The sequence below is a fragment of the Lingula anatina genome, chromosome 6, assembly GCF_051362555.1.
Source record: "Lingula anatina isolate TDL-2025a chromosome 6, LinAna3.0, whole genome shotgun sequence".
Classification (NCBI taxonomy): domain Eukaryota; kingdom Metazoa; phylum Brachiopoda; class Lingulata; order Lingulida; family Lingulidae; genus Lingula; species Lingula anatina.
This window is the reverse complement of record NC_141772.1, coordinates 20972386-20997149: the sequence shown is the minus strand read 5'-3', so window position 1 is coordinate 20997149 and position 24764 is coordinate 20972386. Positions and strand designations below refer to the sequence as shown.

The following is a 24764-nucleotide window of genomic DNA, read 5'->3' as shown; positions in this document are numbered from 1 at the left end:
AGATATCTTTTTTCCTGGTAGTTTACACGTGAAATCGAAAGCTGTGTTTTGGCTAAAAAATCAAAGGTAAAATTACAATATATTTTAAAAAGTGGCTAAAAATAATGAAACCTAGTCGATAAACCACGTATAGCGTAATATTCATCGATCTTGTGTATTTTGGCGTACAGAACTTCAAAAGTATGTGAACTTTTGTTTTACCGCACTTGTTGCCGGTTCTCGGTTCCCAAGACTTCCCGATCTGACACGTCGAATCACTTAGAGTCACATCATTGGCGTTAATACTACTAGCACATGTGTGTCTTAAGATTTTGAGCAGCATATCACATACTTGACTTTCATAAATTTCTTTTCAGTCTTGCAGCTAGCATGGCAGCATTGTCCAGTGGAGGGGGTGGAAAGGCAACATTAAATGAGAAATTACAAGTTGGGGTCGATTTCCTCGATTATTTGAATCTCCAGGGCATAGCTGGAAGTGTTTCCAAGGGGTTACTGAAGGACATCTTTAACAACCAGTACAAGCCATATGTTGCACAGAGAAACAGTGAAGGTGGCGGGCAACAGCTACGAGTGAGGAATTTCAGTACTGTATTGTTTGCTCTAAAAATACACAGGTAAATGTTGTTGCAACAGGTTAGCATCATATACAGTACATGTATGCAGCTTTAGTGTCTTTTCTTTATGTCCCTAATGGGTTATAAACAGAGCAAGAGAGAAGTTATAACTGATTTGAAATGGCATTGCCAATGGCAAGCATTTTATTGGTACTGTACATGTATTAGGCCGAAAGCATACTACATGTATTGTGACTATTATATCTATTACATAATTAGTATGTTTATTATTATAGGCATGTCCATAAAACAAATGGCATGATTGTTTTACAACCTGGCAGTGATCAGGGTGGACGTGCCAATAGTCGAAGCAAGAAACGGAGAAAGAATCAGAAGAATAGAATTGCAGCCAGATTTCCAGAACCTGGTGAAGACCCAAAAAGAAGCACCGCAACACCAGACAATGAAGGTGAGGTAGCTCTCAAAGGCCGGTAGCCAGCAATTTCAAAGGGGGTTTCTTTTCTGAAAAAGTGGACCTTTTACCATAAACCTTTATGTACCTGGATAAAATTTTACCCCGAGGGAACCTTTTCCCAGCCAAAAGGGGGGTGCTTTCGAACCTCCCCAACCCCCCTGGCTAAGGGCCTGCCTGAAATTTATTATTGTTCATATTTTATTTGCCATATGTAAATTGTTAGTTGGATGTTTTTATATGCCTGTACATATCTGTGGCATTTATTCATGCTGACCTGCTGATTATGATTAACTCTTCTCAGGTGAATGTTTTACAGCAGTTTACTTAGTCAGTTCTACAAACAGCCTTCTTTGTAATAATATTATAGTAAGAGGAAATGTAAATCTAAAAATGAAGTGAATGCGAAGTATGAATTCTCATTCATGATTGTTGCTGACAAGTATAGAGTTTATTATCAGCTGGAAATTTTGTTTTTGAAATCACAAGAGGGACCAATGTCTAGAAGAAAGCAAGGAAAAAAGGGACGCCTTGCAGTCGACCAGTTCATATCTTTGTCAGCAAAATCAAAAGATTCACCAAATGTTTCTGAGAAAAAGTCAGAAGACAGTCCCACAAAGCAGAACAAGTTTCACGTGTGCCAAATTTGCAAGGTTTGTAATTATGTTTATGACTAAAATAAATCAATAAGAAAATTGATTCCATCTTTACTTGAGTTTACATGTGCAATGGACTAGGCAGAACCCTGCCACTTTGTGACTGAAAATTTTTTCTTTGATATATACAGACTAAGGTTTAAGTTATGCAGTGTTTGAATATACAATTTACTTCATCTAATAACAAAAAAGAAATCCACTCTGCAACATTTATACAAGGTACAGTATATTAAACAATAAGCTGCTGAGTTATAAGGCAACAGGGTTACATGGAGGAGATATGGAAACTATTGTCTGAAATATTTCAATACCTTGTACTTTTTCCATCCCACTTAAGTGATAACCCCTTTCAAGGTGATAAAGTATGCATAAATATCCCTTGTAGATTAGATTAGATTAGATTAATTTAGTAGATTGTATTTGTAGGTAAGTTTGGAAATACTAGAATTAATTCATAGCTTAGATTTGTTGATTAGTTTTGAAAAAAATAAGAAAATATCATTGAAATTTCATATAGATTATCATATAAATATTGAATCAATTTGAAAAAAATGATAGCTTGTCAATTTGATTGTTGATGACTTAATTAACAGATCCTTTGTATGAGTAATTGACATAAAATAGTGAGAAATATCAAACTAAAGTAAAATAATTTTTTTTTCTAATTTGCAGGAGAATTGCTGCACCAAATTAGGATTGGAGAAACACTCAAAAGGGAAAAGACACAGAGTGCAGTCTCTAGTTTATAATCTTAGAGCCAACAGGTCTGATGTGGCATGTTTTCATTTGTTGCATATTGTAGTGTTTTCCACTAAAGTAAATTTCAGTTAAGAATGAAGTGATTTTTTCAGTCAACGGCTTAATATTGAAATAGTGTTACCTCCAATGTTTAAATATTAAGCTGTTGGCTGAAAATATAATTTCATTCTTATAACATAACACAACTGATGAAATTCTTCTCTGACAAATTGCAGTTAAGAGTCAATTTTTATAAGGCAAATGTGCTGGCATAATTATTTTTATGTACAGACACAGATGTGTCTGTACATATTGCCATCACCTGCGTCTGTTGTCGCCGTCGTCGCCGTGCACTTTCCTTGTAAACACGATAAGTGGAAGGCAGTTTTACTTTTGGGCTTTATATTTATAGAGCTGATGAATATTCATAAAACGCAGGTCAAGTTCGAAAATCAGGATGATCGGGCCATTATTGTAGAAGTTATGCTTTTTTTTTCACTTTTCAACATATATGCAACACTGTAAACACATTTTAAGGAAAACCAATAGGCCTGTGTCGTGAAACTCTCAGGAGTAATCGATCTTACTAAAACGCAGGTCAAGTTCAAAAATCGGCATGCAGCCTGAGTTGGAAAAGTCTAATTGGCTTCTTTTTCTGGAAGCTATACATTTTCAAAGTGTGAACTTGAACTCTCATGGGCCTGAAGCCTTATGCTTGTTACACATTTTACTTACATTGGTATTACCTGTTGAGCATAATTGTACCACCAGCGTTAGCGATGGCGGTACACATGGTTTCGGTCTCGTCCGGATCGTTCCGCCGGCTCTGCCGGACGGCTACTGTTACCGCTTCTCCTCCTAGACGGTAAGGGCCCCCATACCCATCTCTTGGATTTAGGTCACCTATAATCTCAGCTCGTTCCACGTAAAATTTGGGCTTTGCCGGTATTGGGGTCTGGGTGTGGCACTCATTGCAATGCACCCTTGTCCAAAAATGGCAAAATTAAATGCTAATTATCTACCCTACGGAAGGGGTTATGGGAAAAATTTCTACAGACGGCTTTCCAAAAGTCATATGTGTAGATTTCAAATATGCCCTTGGATTTGACCTTTGACCTTTACTTCAAGGTCAAACGGGCCAAAATTTTCAAAAAAATAATATTTTTTATGAAAAAATTTTTTTTTGCCCTGTTATTCAGACACCACACAGACTTAACCAATAATATTATTGGAAAGTGTTACCCTTCAGGTCATCTTTCATCTCCGTGAATTTGGGGTCAATCGGTGCATTTTCACTGGAGTAACGGCCATAAGATGCCGAAACTGAAAACTGTCTCTAATTCGGGAACCGTTAATGCTAGAGACCCATTCTTTTTTGCATTTTGTAGAGCATGTAAAGCCCAACACTGGAGGTGGTCTCCGTTTTTTTGTATTCCAAACGGTTTTCGAGTTACGCTATCAAAAAGTACATATTGGTGGTGAAAGCAAAATGTGCAGTACGGTATAGTCAGGTGGCTCAGTCCAAATTTTTTCCAGAATTGTGCATAGATGATAAAAGCATGAAACTTTCCCCGATGAATAACCATTGGGTGTTCATCTATTTTGGATCAGGGGGTTGACAAACACCCAATGGTCATTCATCGTGGAAAATTTCATGCTGTTATCATCTTTTGCACAATTCTGGATAAAATTTGGACTGAGCCTCCTGACTACTTTTCACCATGAACTAAACTTTGCATATTTTGCTTCCCTTTCATATCCAAAACTGGCAGAGATAGGTCCATAGTTACTATTGGACTTGAATAGGAAGTCATATACTGGCAATCTAAATGTGACCTTGAAATTGACCTTTGACCTACTTTTCACCATGAACTAACCTTTGCAAATTTTGTTTCCCTTTTATCTCCAAAACTGGCAGAGATAGGTCCATAGTTACTATTGAATTTGAATGCGCTTGCTCCAGCTGGTGGTACAATATTCGGAGGCGGTATCGCCTCTCTGATCCTCTAGTTAAAATTTGATGTTGAAATTGCAGTTTAACATAATGTACTTTTGCATCAGAATTGACAGTAGCCTATTTTGTGCATAGTTATTTCCTGCCTTTTTTGTCTGTACATTTGACAGCTTTGCTGCCTTGTTTATTTCACAAACTAAGAAGGATCAATTTCCAGATTTGCTGATTAATAAAAATGAAGTTATTTGACTAATTAAAAAACAAAATATGTGCCAGAATGCCTAATTTATGAACTTTTCAACTGAACCCTTTTTTGATTTGCTGTATCAACCAAAAGTCACAGCATGATTAAGAAGTGCATGTAAATAAGTTTTGTTTCACACACTGTGTACAACCATCATTAGGTATGTAGTCACTATTAAAACTGTACCAAAGTAAACAGCAATTTGAGTAGAATTAAAGCCTTAATATTGCAAAAAGGGATTTTTCTGGAAACTTCAGCAATTTTCCTATGTCACCAAATTATTTCCTTTATTGCTGCCAAAATTAAATTTAAATCTAAAAAAAATTAAATTCTGCTACCATGAAGTTCTATCATTCATACCATAACTTAACAGATTTATTTCTTTTATGCAGAGACTATTATATTTCTGACAAGTTTGACATCACCATCACTAGCACTGTAGAGCTGATCAAGGGATGCTACACATTTGACTTGGCAGAGAAAGTGACGACTGAGATCAATTTGACCATAAAGAACATGAGTACCAGTGAGTCGGTCATTCTGGAACACTGTGAAATGTTAAAACGTCTACGTGTGTTCAGTTTGAGTGACCCTGGTAGAGTGACCGATGGCATAGCAACTAAAACCATCCTAGCAGGCAAGTTCAGAAACTGACAATGATTTGGAGTGATGCGGTAATGGTAAGGCCACAGTCACATTAGTGGACTAATACATAGATCAAATACGGTGACCCACTTATAAGCTTGCTGCATAATCCCCTATTAGACACTGAATAGATTCAGTGGGGATTAAGTGATGCATTCAAGTGGGTCGGCCACATTCGATCCGCAGATCTGGTAGACCGCTGTTGTGAATGCGGCCGTATTGAAGTTTTTGTGCCTCAGAAACTTGATATATGTATAAGGTAGGAAATACCCCTACTTCCTCAGAATAAAAGTATTTTGTAGAAAATTGTTCTGTGAAAATTAAAAAAAAATGCCAGCAATTTTTCAGTGCAACAGTACTTGTGTCTCAAAGTCAAGATACAGTGTATGTCCTTGTGGGTTAGAAAAACAATGGCCTTGCTTAGAAGGAAAGATGAATAAGTTTTTTTTTCTGTGAAAATTGTCATTTGAAAGTGCAAGAATGGAGTCAGTCACTTCTTTTAATTTAAGTATTACTAGTTGTCTGGGCTTTAGTTTTTTCATCTGTTTGATCTGAATCTTATGCTTTTTGTTTTCACCTTAGGTGAATCCTACAATATTACAGTGAGAGCCAAAGCCCATTATGTTGGGATCTATAGAGTTCCTGTTGCTTTCCACTTCAAAAGACCAAATTCCCCCACAGAGAACATACATATTATCAGGTATGGAGACCTACCCTCTACCAGGGCCATAGATTGATTTTTCACTAGATTTTAGCAGATAAGTCTCAGGTTAAATAGATGACTTATCTCTGTACTGTGACCCTGTGCTGAAATCTCAAGGATGATTACAATTGTAAGCATAACTACTTTATATTATAATTTAACTACTGTCCTCTTGTCCCTTTGACAGCAATCAAACCAGTTTGCTCATCTGTGATAATTTTTTCCCCACATTTAATAAGAAATACTTCCACTTGTTACTGTAGATTATGTATATAAGGTAATTATGAAACATAATTACAATTATGTTTGAAAGCCTAATATCACATAAGTGTGATAATAGGTCTAGATATATATTACATGTATGTATAACACAAGTAGTTTAGAGGGCCTGCAAAATGGTACTGAAACATTTTAGTGCTCAATAAATTATTATTATATTATTATATTATATAATAAAAACAGCCCCTTATGAATAGCTAGTTGCTTCCGGGTGGTCCTTTAAACCACCAGGACTAACCAGATTGCATAACAAGTGTTTATCACATTCACATAGAGCTCCTGCAGAGCGAGTACAATGCCATCTGCACATGTGCAAATTATATTGCTTCCATCTGGCCAAATGTTACAGGGTTGCACCTTCAAAAATGTTCACATAATAATAACTATGGCCCTGGTAGAGGGTGGATAAGACCAAAGTTTCCCACAGAGAATATACATAAAAAGGTATTAATAGGTGGTAACTGATGGAATTTTTGGCAAATTTAAAGGAGGTACTGTGCTGTTTTTTCTTGAAGAAAAGTAAGATTGGCATTTTGCCTTTATGTATAGATCTAAGACTATGTTTCATAAAGAATGAAGAACAAACTTGAACATTTTAGTAGACCATTTCTGCTTCTTTTTTATTGCCCAAATAGCATAATGGAATATATAGTCACTGTACTGAGTTTATAATAACTAACCAATAAATATAATAATAAATTATGTTTGGTGAATAAGATAATGCTTCCTTAAATCTTTGTTGCATTGCAGTTATACAGTCTTTTCTCTTCTGTTTTAAAGGTGTAATCCTTTTTTTTACTAGGTATCTGTGTGCTTGGTGTCAAAATGATGACATTCGTCAGCTCCAGCCTACAGCTCCCTTCAGACGCCCTCCCAGAGTGGCTCTAGGCAGGCAGGGGACGGAGATCATAGATGGCTTGCCAGTTCCCAAGTAAGCACCATTCTCTCTCTCTCTCTCTCTCTCTCTCTCTCTCTCTCTCTCTCTCTCTCTCTCTCTCTCTCTCAAGCTTCTTTCTTCCTTCCATCCCTTCACCCCCTCTCTCTTAGAAGCTCCCTTCCTCACTCCCTCCTCCCCCCCCTCTCTCTCTCCTTTGTTCTCTACCTACCTCCCTCTCTCTCTCTCCCTGTCTCTTGCTGTCTTCCTTTCTCTCCAACTTATTTACTGTTGCCTTGTTTTTATTCATGTAGAGATGGCAGAGAAGAGCTAGAAAGGGAGATAGAACTAGGTCCTTACCCTATTCCCCCAGTGCTTCGTAGACTGATGAACAGAGGTCTGGAGGCAACAGGCAACATTTCACTGGAAGATGGGACAGAACTAGACAACCTCAAGTAATGTTATACTGGCTTGTTTTTCTCTGTCTCTCTTAACATTATTGCAACCATTTATTTAGAGATTACAAAAATGGTTTTACTAAATATTTATTTTATTACACATACAGAGTAAGGCTGCGTTCACATGAAAAATCTATTTTCTAAAAATCTATTTGCGGTATCTTGTGATCACGGTCTGTGCCCTGAATACCCCACGGCATAATTACTGGCAGTGCGAGCCAGTTACTTCCAAAGCTGTTATTAATTCTCGGCTGCGCTCGGAGGAGATTCTGACACCTTGACGCATGCGCAGTTGTATCTCTAAGCTGTGGAGTTCATCAGTTTAGTAGTGACGACTCAAGCATACAGTCACATAATATGGCTAGTGGTAGTGCTTGTTGTTGCACAAAATCGACAAACACATTTTTCAAAGCAACTGCAACTGCCATTTACTTTCTAACTTCCTGCTGCGCATGCATCAAGGTATGAGAATCTCCTCCAAGCGCAGCCTAGAATTAATTACAGCTTTGGAAGTAACTCGCTCGCGCTGCCAGTTATTACTCTGCGGGGTATTCAGGGCACAGACTGTGATCACAAGATACCGCAAATAGATTTTTAGATTTTTAGAAAATAGATTTATCATGTGAACGCAGCCTAGGCCAATTATTTATCATGACTGTCTATTCTCTTTTCAATATCTGCAATGTGAGAAGTGAGGCTATCAAGCTTTTCATAGGAAGGGTCCAAGCCCAATTGGTTTGTAAAATATAGATGAAATACAAAGAGTTATTACCCCTTTAAATTCTGACAAATCCTTAATATTTGCAATATAAAATTATTTTTGTTTGCGACATGGACGTGATAGGGGTGCTCTAAATATGGTTTTCCTACTCAATAGAGCTCTCCTATCCCACTAGCAAGCTGCTATTTACCCATGATTTCAGAAGGGATTTATGCTAAGTTAAAGGAATTCATTAATCAGTAGTTTATTACAAACATTCTACCCTATTATACAAAGATAGAGAAATTATAAATACCCCATGACATGATGTAACTTTTTTTTATAGAGAAATTCTGGAAGGCCAGTTGAACTCCCAAACTCATAGAAGACGTTTTGCCTCTTTACTTCATATGGAAGAAGCACAGATGGAAGTGGATATACGTAAATATGACATGGAGGCTGTAACCATGACGAAATCTAAGGATAATCCCAGATTGCTGGTTCTGAAGGTGATTTTTTGTTATAATTTTGCATGCATCCTTATCAATTCTTTTTTATGTACAGACACAGATGTGTCTGTACATATTGCCATCACCTGCGTCTGTCGTCGCCGTCGTCGCCGATGCCGATGCCGTCGCCGATGCCGTCGCCGATGCCGGCGCCGTGCACTTTCAGCGTTAACACGATAAGTGGAAGAAAGTTTTACTTTTTGGCTTTATATTTACAGAGCTGATGAATATTCATAAAACCCAGGTCAAGTTCGAAAATCAGCATGATCGAGCCATTATTGTAGAAGTTATGCTGTTTTTTCACTTTTCAGCATATATACAACACTGTTAACACATTTCAAGGAAAACCCATAGGCCTGTTGTCATGAAACTCACAGGAGCAATCAATCTTACTAAAACGCAGGTCAAGTTCGAAAATCGGCATGATCGGGCCACCATTTTAGTAGTTATGCTGTTTTTTCACTTTTTAGCATATATGCAACACTGTAAACACAATATAAGAAAAACAGATAGACCAATTGTCATTTAAACTCACAGGAGTGGTCAATCTTACTAAAATGCAGGTTGAGTTTGAAAATTAGCATAATTGGGCCATTATTTTAGAAGTTATGCTGTTTTTTCACATTTCCTTAGATTCAGTTCTTAGGCATGTTAACAGTTTCATTATTTAATTAATAAGAAACGTAAAAGTGTTTGTTTGACATTTTCTGCATCTTTACAACATTGTTAGTTGATTTCGTAAAAATGATGGTAAACTTGTTATGGTGTATTGTGTAATAAAGTGTCAAAAATGGAATTAAACTCATATCATTGCAGTTTGTCAGATTCAATTATTCAGTATGTTTAGAAACTCAGAATGGAAGAAATTGGACATTTAACACTATTCTATTAATATTTTTCCCATCTCATCAATTTTCTAAGTTGATCATATATAAATGGCAGTAAATTGTTAATTTTGTTATATGTTAAAAAATTGTTAAAAATGGAAAAAAACACATTTCAGGACAGTGCTGTCTTGTCTACATTTTGGCATATTCAAGGTGTGACTTTGAAGTTCCTTGGGCCTGAAGACCTTTGCTAGGAACATTTTCTGAATATCCATGATACTAATATTTTATTATAAAAAATTGATGGTAATTATCCTGTTAAACATTATGTAATATTGCATCAAAATTTGAAGACACCCCTATTTTGGACACTGCTCCCATGATGACCATTTAAGGAAAACCATGTCACTTACTGTTCTCAAACTTACAGGAAGAAACATGGGACTTAAATAAAGCTTCAGTGGGCAATGCAGTCTATTTGGTAAATTTTTTTGGCAGTTAATCAGTTTTTTGTGAAAATTTAATTTTTCACATATTGGCATTTTCAAGGTGTGACTTAGAACCTCCACGGGCTTGAAGACCCATGCTTGTCACATTTTCTGAAAATCCACGATACGTATATTTTATTATGAGGCCACCTGCGTCTGTCGTCGCCGTCGCCAATCATGTTGCCGTCACCGTTGCTGTGCACCTTCAGCGTTAACACCGTAAGTGGAAGACAGTTTTACTTTTTGGCTTTATATTTACAGAGCTGATGAGTATTCATAAAATGCAGGTTAAGTTCGAAAATAAGCATGATCGGGCCATTATTGTAGAAGTTATGCTATTTTTTCACTTTTCAGCATATATGCAACATCGTTAACACATTTCAATAAAAACCGGTAGGCCTGTTGTCATGAAACTCATAGGGGTAATCAATCTTACTAAAACGCAGGTCAAGTTCGAAAATCGGCATGATCAGGCCACTATTTTAGTAGTTATGCTGTTTTTTTCACTTTTCAGCATATGTGCAACACTGTTAACACATTTCAAGGAAAACCGATAGACCTGTTGTCATGAAACTCACAGGAGTAATTAATCTTACTAAAACGCAGGTCAAGTTTGAAAATCAGCATAATCGGGCCATTATTTTATAAGTTGTGCTGTTTTTTCACGTTTCCTCAGATTCAATTCTTATGCATGTTAACAGTCTCATTATTTAACTAATAAGATTCGTAAAAATGTTTGTTTGACATTTCCTGCATCTTTACAACATTGTTAGTTGATTATGTAAAAATGATGGTAAACTTCTTATTTTAGTAGTTATGCTGTTTTTTACACTTTTCAGCATATATGCAACACTGTAAACACAATATAAGAAAAACAGATGGGCCAATTGTCATGAAAGTCATAGGAGTGGTCAGTTTTGCTAAAATGCATGTTGAGTTCGTAAACCAGCATAATCGTGCCAATATTTTTGAAGGTATTCTGTTTTTTCACATTTCCTCAGATTCATTTCTTAGGCATGTTAACAGTCTCATTATTAAACTAATAAGATACGTAAAAGCGTTTGTTTGACATTTCCTGCATCTTTACAACATTGTTAGTTGATTTAGTAAAAATGATGGTAAACTTGTTATCATGTATTGTGTAAAAAAGTGTCAAAAATGGAAATAAACTCATATCATTGCAGTTTGTCAGATTTAATCATTCACTATGTTCAGAATCTCAGAATGGAGGAAATTGGACATTTAACACTGTTCTATTTATATATTTCCCATCTCATCAATTTTCTTAGTTGATCATATAAAAATGGCAGTAAACTGTTAATTTTGTTTTATGTTAAAAAAGTGTTAAAAATGGGGAAAAAAACATTTCAGAACCGTGCTGTCTTGTCTTTATTTCCACGTAAGCAGTTGTATTGTTTTTTATGTCTTTAAACATTATGTAATATTATTTTATGCACTGTCATCATTTTTCAAAAATTGAGACTTTCATCATGTGAATTTGAACTCTCATGATCCTGAAACTGTAATCTTATTGAAGGGGTGGATTGAGACCATCTTCTGGGTCTTCCGGAAGACGGTCAGGTTATTAAGTTTATATTGACTGGTATCTATTTTTTTTCTGTTGGAAGACCATAAAAATGGGGGATGGATCAACATAGATACTTTGGAATACTATCAGAAAATATCTCTGGGTTCGCTCCTGTTATTGACCATGGTACCTGTTGTGCATGATTAGAATTCAGTGTTGACTGACAGTGCTATTATAAGCATTATTTATTATTGCATCAAAATTGACAAAATGACCTATTTTGCATCTTTATTTTCTGTTTTTTGTCTGTACATTTGACAGCTTTGCTGCCTTGTCTTAATAAGTATTCCGTTGGTTTTAACTGAGATACCTTTATATTTTTGGATTGTTTAAATATTTTTTTCAACATAATGGTCACTGCCTTGGTAAATTAACACATTTTTGTCTTATTAATTCCCAGTTTTTATTAATACCATTTCGTGTTCTAATCATACTAATAACCTTGGTCACAGCTATTGTATTGTCATTTTTTATTTATTTCAAATATATTTTAATGGAAGAGGTTGATATAGTACTAACATGGCTGGATGTAATAAAGGGTACCGGAGGAGACTGATTGTGCCAGGAAGTGAAGTGTAGTGGTGTTAGAAGCGAAGCTGAGCTGTCATTTTAAGCTGGAGGTGAACGTGAGAGAAGTCGTGTAGTCGGAGGAAAAAGAAGTTTTCCAAACAACATGGTAAGATAACACTTTTTCTTTATGCATTTTGGGTAGAGAATACTTGTAGAAATAATAGGTGCATGAAATGAAAATGTGACACGGAACTTGAAGGTGCAAAATTGTGCTTAATTTGCAGTCAATTTGTGTTGAAATACATGCTGCAGCGACTGCCAGCGCGACAAAGAGCATCAAGGGAAAAGAATTCCCGGGAGGGAAAAATCACTAGCAAAAGAGACTAGCAATCAATTTCCTCAGGCTTGCAATCAATAACCTTGAAAAACTGGTAATGTTATATCTTATCTACCTGTGAGAATCGCTTTACCAACTGAGTATTGCATAATAATTTCAATTATTAGTAACTTGGAGCTAGTCTTAATTACCTGTCAGCTTTGTGATCTGAATTCTCTTTTCATCTTTTTGAGAAGATCTTGTCAGTGAAATGTTTTATTTGTCCAATGAATGCATCCAATACACACGCGCATCCAGCAACCAAGGTGCAAGTCCATTTTGACAGGTAATTAGCTGTAAGATGCCATTAAATGCCAGTTGCATACTTGTGATTTTTAGCTCAAATAAGAGGCTGTCAGAACGTTACCTTTGTCTTGGCATTTGTCACTGATTTGTACCTACCCCAGTGTAAGAGGTGTATTAATGTGATCATATGTGTGGAATTTCATGTCAAATGGACATATAAAGATCTAAAAATTCGTCAGAATATTAAAAAAAAAAAAGATACATCTTTCCACAGCAGTTGTCGATTGGTACGATTCAGTTGTTAGTTACAAACTACTTCCTGGTTTTCACAAGGTCCTTCAAGAACTCTAAAGCATCGTTATAATTGTAGCCCATACCATAAAACACCCAAAAATACTTTGATATGGACATATCAGATTATATAAATGCCAAAATTCCACATGATAACGATTTATAGCCTCCCGGGAATTATTTTCCCTTTGTCGCGCTTACTGTACTGTCGATGCAGCATGTATTTCAAAACAAGTTGACTGCAAATTAAGCACGATTTTGCACCTTCAGGTTCCGTGTCACGTTTTCATATCATGCACCTATTATTTCTACAAGTATTCTCTGCCCAAAATGCGTAAAGAAGAAATGTTATCTTACCACGTTGCTTGAAAAACTGCTTTTTTCTCCGAGTCCACGTCTTCTCTCCCGTTCACCTCCAGCTAAAACTGACCACTCAGCTTTGCATCTTACACCAACTGACGTCACACTTTCGGCACAATTCTGACCAATGCTGATCTCCTCCGGTACCCTTTATTGAGAGTGTTTAATTTGCTGATTGGATTCTGCAGGTGCCTGGACTGGCAGAGAACAGGCCATCTATCCTGAAAGGTGATTGGCTGTTTGTGAGAGAATACAAGTCAGATGGCCAATTAGAAGACGGGGAATATAAGGGCTATGTCCATCAAGTCATGAATGAAGTTGCACTAGGCTTCCATAACAAGTGAGTTACGTATTCATGAAATGCTATTTTGAAATAGGACTTTTTAAATCTTTGTTGTTATGCTAACTGTGTTACCCAGGTAGGCATTCTTGTTTTTCGTATCACGTTTTAAAAGTCATGTGGGTAAATTGTTATTCCAATGCTATCCAATGCAAAACAGACTTTTATATTCCCCTCAATTTTCACTTTTTTTATTATTTTTAAAACACTGCATCCAAATGTTTGTCAAAGATGATGTATAATTGGCCTCTGTGATTTCTATAGATTTTTAAAATTTTTTATGTGGTTTTATTAATTTAATTAAAGGGATAATAACTCTTCGCTATGACCAAAAAATGAATTTTCCTGGAGTAAACAACAATTTTCCCATACTTACCAATGGTTAATGAATCCGTTTTCACATTCAAAGTTAGTCCCTGGTTTTTTCTAAAAAGCTTGGTTCTTTTGTTAAAATCTCTTAGGGGATTTTAACAGAGTATAGCCATCAATGGAGGTCACGTGGTCTAAAGACAAGCTCAGATATCAGAATAATAGCTATAACTGCCGTTTTTGTGGTAAAACAGAATATATTAATGTCTATGAGTTATTCACAATGTTTTATTGTGAAATATAGATCTCATACAAAGAGTTATTATCCCTTTAATGTATTTGTTTCTTTTTGTGTTATCTAAAGTATGATGCAGATGCAGATGGGTTGCGAACAAGGCTCAATCTAGTCATACTTGTAAAAGTAATATGAAATAACTCTACATGTTTATTTGTCTTTTTGTATGCTGTTTAATTTCTTTTTCCTTAACTTGTTTTAGCATGTGGAGGTTTACTTAGAGGATCTTATTTCTACCCTAGGTATTTTTGAATCATTTATATTAACAAATTGGAATCCAATCATTTATATATCAGGCCACGTAAAATCAAATTAAATTTGGCCTTCTTATGTGATGTGACATGTAAAAATATGAAATCTTAAGAGTACAGATCCATCATACTATTCAATTTCCTTTTCCAGATTATTGGAGAATTTCATTCCAGGAAAGAAGTTCAGTGTAAGATTTACCTTTGGTCGTCTGCCTCTTCGTGTCCAGCACAGGGCTGTGGCACTGGCAGATGAACACAGCTTGGAAGATCTCCTGTTCCCTGTGGCAGAAAGGGCTTGCAAATGGGGAACAATCATACCAGTGGATTCTGATCTCAGGTGAGAAATCTGATAGAAGGGAGATGTTGGTGTATAAGTTGTGCTAAAGGAGTTCAGTTAGAGAGAGAAAGGGGGAAAGAAAAATGAATATAAACTTGAGCACGTCTGAGATATGAGATAGAAAGACACAGGTCTAACAGTTACACTGTGTGTATTCACCTTCATCTTTTTTCTGCATAAATTGAAACTTTTGCTTCAGGTTTTGTAACAAACAATTGAAAAAGCAAATATATTTGCTTCTCCAAAACTCAGAAAGAGAATAATGCTAGTAAAATTTTGCTTATTTTTTGCGATAGATTTTATGACAGACAACTGGAAAGCAATGCTGAGCAACGCCAGGCAGTGGTCCACATCGTGGCGGGGACATCCAGACCTGTCCCCTATCTGATATTTGGACCTCCAGGAACAGGAAAAACAGTGACCTTGGTGGAAGCTTTGAAACAGGTACAGTGTTTGCCTCTTAGGAAAATTAGTTGCTGGACAGAAAGTTCAGTCATCTTGAGAAGTAGCTGGCTCGAATGTCTGCCGGGTGGGAAAACTTCTCAGCCCATTCTGAAAGTTGTCAGCCCGGGGCAGACGGTCCAGCCTTAATTTCTAACACTGAACAGGTAAACAACTCAGTCAACGAGTCATTTATGAATTAATATGATATAAAATTAGAATGTGTATTTTTAGCATAATTTGAGGGCAGTGCTGTTTTATGTTCATACATTTTTTATGGTGAATAATATATTTTTTGTAGAGACTGCTATGGACTACTATTTATGTTTTGAGCCGGTAGATTTTGAGAACCTAAAGAGGCCCAGTAGGCTTAAAGGTTTATAGGGATGAGACTGCCATTTAGTTCAAAAGTTTGAAAATATGGCGTGAGATCCAGGGGGATCAATCTCAAAATATTTTTGACTCCAGATAGTCAGAAATCTACATATATATAGTCGGAAAAATTCCATTCATTGGTTTATGATTGCTAGTTACTATTATATATATATATATATATATTTAAGATCTGCGTGTTTTTCAGGTTGTGAAATGTATCCCATCATCCCACATTCTTGCCTGTGCGCCATCTAACAGCGCCACTGATCTTATTGCTCACCGACTGCTAAAACATCTTCCAAAGAAGCAAGTTTTAAGAATGCATGCTTTTTCCAGAGATTGGAGAGACTTACCTGATGACTTGAGGGTAAAATCACTGTAATTTAATTCAAGGGTATTAAATTTTTTAAAGAGAAGTGTTAGCTTTGTGTGCTCTGCATTAATGGTAGTCTTTATCAAAAGTCCAACATTTTGTGCTATGATCTTTAAATGGTGGCAATGGTTTTGTTGTCTACGTATATGTTACACATATTTATTGGAAGCTTTGGCTTTTTGGCCAACAACTTAGTGCTGTAATAATAATAATAATTCACTTAACAAAAGGGAAGATTTTTTTATTAACATGATAGGTAAACTAAAATAACTGTAACTTAATGGGCATCACCTATGAAAATTTTATTTCTGAGCCAATGGAAATGATACAAGATCTAGAATAATGTCTTCAACCATAGGAAATGAGAGGATTTAATTAAAACCCTCATGGGTTAGAACCGAAACGCAAGTCTTCCTTAATTAAAAAATTTTTCTCCGAAGCTAGCACTGTTTGTATTATTTATCAAGGTGATTCGTAAAACAATTAATTACAGGAGTGCTCAAATTATGATCCAGGAAGAAAGCAATATTTCTATCCCAAGAAAAGTGAGTTGATGAAGTATAAAGTGGTAGTTTGCACATTGGTAACGGCCGGAAGGTGAGAGAGAATATTGTATTATATTGGTAGTAGTGGTATTAATAGTAGTTACATATATAGTAGTAGTAGAAGTAGTAGAAGTTACTGAAACAGTACTAATACTACATGTATATTTCTACACTGTTAAGCCCCTTTTCTTCTTTATAAAACTTCTTCAATTTACCTTTGTAAAGATTTGTGTTCTTTATTCTTCACAGAAAGTTAAATATTAATTTATTTTAATATTATAAAGGTTAACTTGTCTTGATTGCATGTCTGTAGGTTAATTTTCAATAATTTGAATTCTCATTGTATGTCAAGGGTTGGCACAAAATGTTTTTTTTTCATTTATTTTAAGTCAATACTTCGAATATTTTTATTAACTGAAATTCCAATTGCATGTCTATAGAATTTGCCACAAAAGTATAATTCTGTTTTCAATAATTGAAATTCATAATTTCAGTTTTTCTGGTTTTTTTTAAATTGAAATTCTCACTGTGCATCCAGGATTGCCTCAGCCAATTTTCCACCAGGGCACTTCACGCACATTTTCATTGACGAGGCCGGTCATGCCGTGGAGCCAGAAGGTTTGATTGCGTTAGCTGGAATTTTGGAGTGTGACGTTAAGAGCAAAGATGGCGGTCAGGTGGTACTGGCAGGTGATCCCAAACAACTTGGACCAATTTTGAGGTCCCCCTTGGCCATTAAATATGGACTGGGTAGGTAACTTATAATAATTATTATTATTATTATTATTATTATTATTATTATTATTATTACATTTATATTAATTACAAAGATAAGTATCCTCTGGCCATTAAATATGGACTGGGTAGGTAACTTATAATAATAATAATAATAATTATTATTATTATTATTATTATTATTATTATTATTATTACATTTATATTAATTACAAAGATAAGTATCCTCTGGCCATTAAATATGGACTGGGTAGGTAACTTATAATAATAATTATTATTATCTTTATTATTATTATTATTACATCTATATTAATGACAATGATAAGTATCCTCTGGCCATTAAATATGGACTGGGTAGGTAACTTATAATAATAATAATAATAATTATTATTATTATTATTATTATTATTATTATTATTATTATTATTATTATTACATTTATATTAATTACAAAGATAAGTATCCTCTGGCCATTAAATATGGACTGGGTAGGTAACTTATAATAATAATTATTATTATCTTTATTATTATTATTATTACATCTATATTAATGACAATGATAAGTATCCTCTTGCCATTAAATATGGACTGGGGTGATTTATCTTTGACTTGATAATGATAATAGTAAAATTTTAATTATAATAATATGCCCCCAACAGCCATTATAATAAATATGATAATATGAGTAATAGTAAAGGTTTAATCTGCCAGCGTGTGTAAGTGTGTGTGTTAAGAAATGCATTAAAAGGGGAAGTTACATTACTACCTTAGACTTAAATAAAAATGACATAAGACTATGACTAAAAGAAAAATGAAGTTGAAAATTGTGGAGAAAAGCACTATGATTAACTATAATATTTACAAAGGTGTTTGAGAGTCTGGTAAAATCATATACATGTAGGACTTATTCTAAAAGTTTTTTATTTACCAGTGATTTCTGCTTGTAAGATTTTAGTAAAGTAAAAAGTAATGCAATTAATGAAACATTTTTACTGCTATGGATGTGCCCAGAATTATTCCTTCAATAACTTTAAATTTAGTAAAAGAAAGTCTTTCTTTTGACTAGGACTAGGTTTTGACTAGGATCAATTTTTTTTTTTGGTAGTTCTATAAGCTCTAGTAAAATTGCAAACACTGAAATACTTTTAGATGTGGTAGTAGAGATCTTGTACTTAAGCATTGGCAAATGTCTCTTTCATCTCTTTTGTACATATAATGGTAAAAATAAAACATTTTGAACCTCATAGTTATGTAGTTTCTTTGATAAAGAATAACTTCATTTATATATTTTTACATGTATATTATTATTATTTTTTTTTTTTTTGCGATTCAAGTACATTTTTTACAATGACTATGACCTAACAGTATACATTATATAATCATATAACTAAAATTACAATAGTAAATTACAATATTGTTTATACAATAACTGCGATCAGATTTTACAATTGCAGTATACGCTCAGTTACTTTGGTTGACTAGGTGGTGGTTGGTTGAGAATATTTTTTCTTTCCTTATTACACATTGTGATATAGTGGGCCACATTCTTTATAATATCTAAATTGTTTGACTGCATTATGCATTTGAACTGGCCCTCTGGGGTTTGTGCAGGATCTGGTTTTAGGATCTCCCTGTGTTTGGTGAGTAAGGGGCATTTTAAAAGAAAGTGTATTTCGTTTTCGACTTCATCTGTGCATAACTTGCAGATCCTTTGTTCAGGGGGTATTGATTTTGGTTTTCGGTATCTGCCTCTTTGGATTTCTAAGTCATGTGCCCCTGTTCTAAATTTTGCCTATGAAATGTCTCATTGTTTTAATGTCTTACAGGACTTTCACTCTTAGAAAGATACATGACCTACTGTGATGTGTACAAGAAGAGGGGTGGTTCGAGTCCTGGCTCAGATGATGACGATCAAGATGTACTGTACAAACGTGAAGGCCATTACAACCCATTCCTCCTCACAAAACTCCTCAAAAACTACAGATCACATCCTGCTATCCTCAAGCTTCCAAACGAACAGTTCTACGACAATGAGCTAGAAGCCTGTGCTGACCGACTTGCCAGGGAGTCCCTCTGCAACTGGGAAGGTTTACCAAAAATGGGGTGTCCCTTTGTATTCCATGGAGTGGTTGGGGAGGACATGAGGGAGGAAAGGAGTCCATCGTTCTTCAATCCAGAAGAAGCAACTATTGTGTTGGGATATGTGGAGAAGCTACTGGAGGCCAGAGGCATCCGCGTCTTGCAGAATGAAATTGGAATTATTTCTCCCTACAGAAAACAAGTAAGGGAGATATGACAGAGCTTATTCCATGATGAATACAGGCAACCCCTCCCCAGTCCCTCTCCCTTTTCAAGTTACTAACAACAGTTTGCAATATCAAATCGGGCTTCACGCCAAATGCCAATTAATTGAAGCTGCCTAGTAAAACTTTGCAAATTTGTTTACAATTATTAACTGGGCCTTTTTATGAATTAGGACAATAGATTCTAAGAACCTGGTGTAGCTCTAAAGAGCCAGTGGTCAACATTCTTTAAAGGTCCAACATTCCATTTACCTTAAAGCACAGCCACAATACATCTGAGTTAATAGTATGTTATAGATATGGTACTGTTAGGTTTATGAAAAGTCTTACTTTAACTACAGCGGTGTACATGTGATAAAGTATTAAGAAAAAATTTTTAATTTATGATTAAAATTGTGGTGAATTTGCTCACTCCCATCTCACATGGCCAATTCAATTACTAATCCACTTGAACTTGGTTATAATGTAATGTACTAACATTATGCAGCCTGTTCAGATTTATGGCTAACTACTAGTAAAATAAGATAAAGATAAAGAAAATGCTGAATGTAACGGATCAGTATAGCAGGCCCGTAGCCGGGGGGGGTTCAGAGGGTTCGAAAGTACCACCCCTATTGCTGGAAAAAAGTCCACTCTGGGTAAAATTTGATCTAGGTACATGATGTTTTTATTAAAAAAAGTCCACTTTTTCAGAAAAAGAACCCCCCTTTGAAATTGCTGGCTATGGGCCTGTTAAAATGCACAGACATCCCTTTTCATTCTCTCCACAGGTTCAAAAACTGAGGCAACTGCTGTTCAAGAAAAACTTTCGGGACATCAAGGTGGGCAGTGTGGAGGAATTCCAGGGTCAGGAGAGACGGGTCATCATGGTGTCCACCGTGAGGAGTAACCCCAATTACCTGGCTATGGACGCAGAGTTCAAGCTGGGCTTTTTAAAGAACCCAAAGGTCAGTCATTTGTACACTTAAGCATGTGGACACACACACTGGGGTAGAGTTAACACTGGCCAATTAAGCCAAATGCTAAAACTGACTTCAATTGGCTAAACAAAATAGGGTTGATTTGACTTATTTTAGTCAAATTTAAACCATTTGGAGAAAGAAGTGATGAAAAAGTAGTAATTTGGCTGAAGGAGAAAAATGCTAGTGCCACCCCAGTATATGGTAATAACTTGATTTTTTCACTGAGGGGAAATCGTGAATTTTACAGATGCTGTATTTTTTAAGCCATTAATTCTTAACATTTTAATATTCCTACTCCAATTCCTATTGAGTGGTAGCAACAAAATTGAAAAGTAAGCTACTAGTTCTAATCTGTGCAGTAATTGCACCACAAATACTATATAGAAATATGATTTTTGTGCTTGTAAAGTATACATCTGAAAGTTTTATCAGTTTGACCATGATTGTGCTGTGGTATGTGTATATGCGTGAACACATAATACATAAGACTTTATACATGTGGATGTGCACACACATATTTTGAAATGTAAGGTTATTTAAACAGCTATAGTCTATACTTTTTTCTTCACCATTTCTTTTCACTATGACACTGCATAGACTATGCCATATGATGCGCAATTCACAGAAGAGATATGAACAGTTAGTCTCAGGCTATACTGTCTTCAGTGGTCACCCGCACATACAGTTACATGTGGAATTAATTTTTTTTCAGAGGTTTAATGTGTCGATCACAAGAGCAAAGGCCCTATTGATTGTTGTAGGGAATCCATTTCTTCTTTCGCAAGATGAACATTGGAACAGGTGAAGTGAATTTTTTTTAAATTTATTTAATCAGTAAGCAAAAAAAAGTTCAATGAAATTATAAAACTTTTTCAAAACAAACACAAAAAATCAACCAGGTCAGGTTCAAGAAAGAAAGATTAAAAAGAGAAAGGATAAAAGAGAAAGCTACTATAATTTAGTTCAGACAGATTGTTAAATGGTAAAGCACAATAGAAAAAAGAGAAAGTTAAAAAAACATGTAAATGAAAGCCTGAACTGACAGGCAAAATAGTGTAGGCAATTCTTTTATTGTAAATGAAAGTCCAAACAGAAAGTCAAAAGAAAGTAGGCAATTCTCTCTTTATTTTCAACTTCTCTTTGGTGTAGTTTCCTTAAGTACTGCCTCGAGAATCAGGCGTACAAGGGGTGCGATTACGATGACCCTACTGATCAGCTCGACGATGTCGTAGAGAGGTTTGCTGCAGTGAATATTAAGCAGTCAGGTACGAGCAGGATTTATTGCAATCAATTTCTCTGTTGTATATTTTATTTTCTCAGATTATTGGCTATAAATAATCTAAATCATTAGGACTGAAAAGTCAGAATTTCAAATAAATTACATGCACATACAATATCTACTAGCTGTCATCTTGCATTTTCATTACTTAAAGTCCATTTTCAAGAGCCAGTATTTTTTTCCTGTCTGTCATGTGATGCAGACGTACCACAAGTAATGTGTCCAAGATTTATTGATTATTATTATTATTATTATTATTATTATTATTATTATTACTGCACAATTTAAACTTTTTTGGGAATATATTATTTTTCAAGATGTGACCATGGATGTCAGCCAGGTTCAGTTGCAAGAGGACCCCGAGTGGAGAGGAGAGGCCTAATTTTAACTCTGTATTCTCAACTGTATTCTCAACTCAGATTCTTCTGTGATCAAGAGGATATGCAAGATATTTTACAAGGGGACCCTGAATTTGAAAATCAAAATATTATGACGAATTAGACATGGAGGCTAGAGAAACTGACATAATATAATATTGTTGACCACGATATAAAGCTGCCTCATGTATATATTAAACAATGACATCTACCTGTAAATGCAGACTTATCAAACCTTGCAAGTTCATCTTTTTTTCTGGAGAATGGTACATTCAAGTGACACGACGTTTATTATGAAACAATTGAGGATATTACTTACTGAAGCCATATTTGATGGTGCTTGAAACTGTGGGCATTTTTTGTCACTTGATTTTAGAGAGATTTTGATAGATATCATGTAGTCAAATTAGGTGCAACTCTGTTAAAGAACTTGTGAATCACTAATTGTATGAAAATAATCAAAATTGGGGTTTGAATAATGCTTCAATAATTGTCTTAATCATTTTGACTTGCGCCTATTTTATCTGTGAATATCAAATTTTAATATTTTTAATAACATTTTATCAGTATATTTCAGATATGCTTTATGAAAAAGTTTTAAATTGACAGGAGTATTTTTATAATAAGTCAGTTTTAGAAATCAAATTGATTCTATACTAGTGAAAATGTAAAATTCCAGAGTATTTTTTTAACCAATGTTTTCTGTAATGCATCATACAGTGTGACTGTGTTTGTTCTCACCCTATGGGGAGGCAGAGCCTTCAAACTAACTCTATTCCTTGCGCTTGCTTTACTAAATGTTTGAAGTTGGTTTGTAGTCTAAAATCTGAGCCTATTAAGACTTAGCTGGCTAAGTTGCACTTCACAGTTGTAAGAATCTTACAGATAGCCTAGCCCAGAAATAACTGATAAGTTGCAATGACTCACTGTAAAAAAAGGTTGGTAGATTGCATGAATCTATTTGTGGTCTAAATTTTGTCTTTTATGCATATGTTTAATGAAAATAGCATCCAAAGGTTAAGGTTGGGCTTTCACTACACCAATCCCCTATTCCACTTTTTCATTTACAAAATGGCAAAAATAAAAATAGGTGCAAGAAAAGTTCTGATTTAATCAAAACTAGAGTATTGTTCACTCATTAGTCAAGTTATCAATTTTGTCTGGACTTGCCTCATTTTTTCCAGTCGTTTTACTTTCTTTTCACTTTCCTTTGATTTACATTTTGATTGTCTTGGCAAGCCTTTTACTTGCAGTGGTGTCAGTAGCCCATTTACTTATATTCTACTCATCAATTGTGGACCAATCATTCTTTTTAAAATATAATAGTTGTAAGACAATATCGCAAAGTTGGCTTTGTATAGTTGGCTATCCAGATTTAGCAGTCTAAGCCTAATTTTTTTGTGAAACGGTTCCCTTATTTCAATGGGCCAGTATACCAAATTGGTATTGAATTTACATAATTTATCTTTATTAGCACAATAAGAATCTTGCCATCTACTTTGAATTTTCATTGTTATTAGCATTTTAGAATTGTTATGAAATTAAGCTAATTATGTTATCAGTAAGAACAAGATGTTATTATAATGATACATTTGTGTACTGTGTAGATGCCAGTGTAATTCTAAATTATGAGGAGAAATTTTAATAGTTTTGTCATGGATGAAAAACAATGAGGTCTACGGGATTATTTTAATTTTGTGCAAAATAGGGCAACAGACAATGGTTATTTATGTACTGAAAATATATCAATAAAGCAGAAAAGAATGATCAGCGTTTTCATAAGTGCTAAGCTATGTGGTGGAACCAAAATTTTAAGAAACAGGTTTTGTAGGGTTGCAAAATATCGTGTGTATCATATGTCCATTGAACCAGCAGTCTAAAAAGCTTTATAATTCTTGCGAGTGGTTTCTTCTTAGTAATTTGGACATTTAAGGTAAATCTAAGACAACACCGCTTTACTAAGAAATGATGTAAAATCACAAACAACAACGAAGATGTACTGTGAATTATACAAAAGGAATGTCTGATCGGAGAGCGGGGTGCATTCGACACACCTGAACATTTGTCACTCATATATAGTTTTTTTCTTCAAATCCCGCAAAATCTCGCGTTCCCACGGATAATTTAGCGGAAAGCACGTGACCGTGGAAAAGACTCTATTACACACACCATAATGATAACTTAAGCTAGAAGACACATTTTGTACTCCCAGTTATATGGACATACTCCTAGGGGCGTATCCAATATGTATTAGAGGGGTGGGTTTTTTTTACCCCTCCTAAAATAAATTTTAAAACTCGGTCAGAACTTATAATTTAATTGATATTAAATAACTTAATTATAAATTTATAATTGTATATGCATTTAAAA

The 24764-nt window shown here is 35.0% G+C and overlaps 1 protein-coding gene across 1 annotated transcript; it reads left to right on the top strand.

The window, feature by feature from the left end:
* The first annotated feature begins 5 nt into the window (after positions 1-5).
* On the top strand, positions 6-24161 carry LOC106172599 (RNA helicase MOV-10). The gene is made up of 21 exons (XM_013553379.2): positions 6-66; positions 357-614; positions 851-1023; positions 1516-1679; positions 2355-2446; positions 5011-5255; positions 5846-5963; positions 7048-7176; positions 7434-7574; positions 8624-8786; positions 13661-13812; positions 14819-15004; positions 15301-15448; positions 16026-16187; positions 16687-16790; positions 17277-17488; positions 19300-19754; positions 20547-20723; positions 21451-21539; positions 21888-22003; positions 22335-24161. Exons 2-21 carry the CDS (start codon positions 370-372, stop codon positions 22397-22399), a joined length of 3336 nt encoding a protein of 1111 aa, XP_013408833.2. The 5' UTR covers positions 6-66; positions 357-369; the 3' UTR covers positions 22400-24161.
* Positions 24162-24764: the final 603 nt, after the last annotated feature.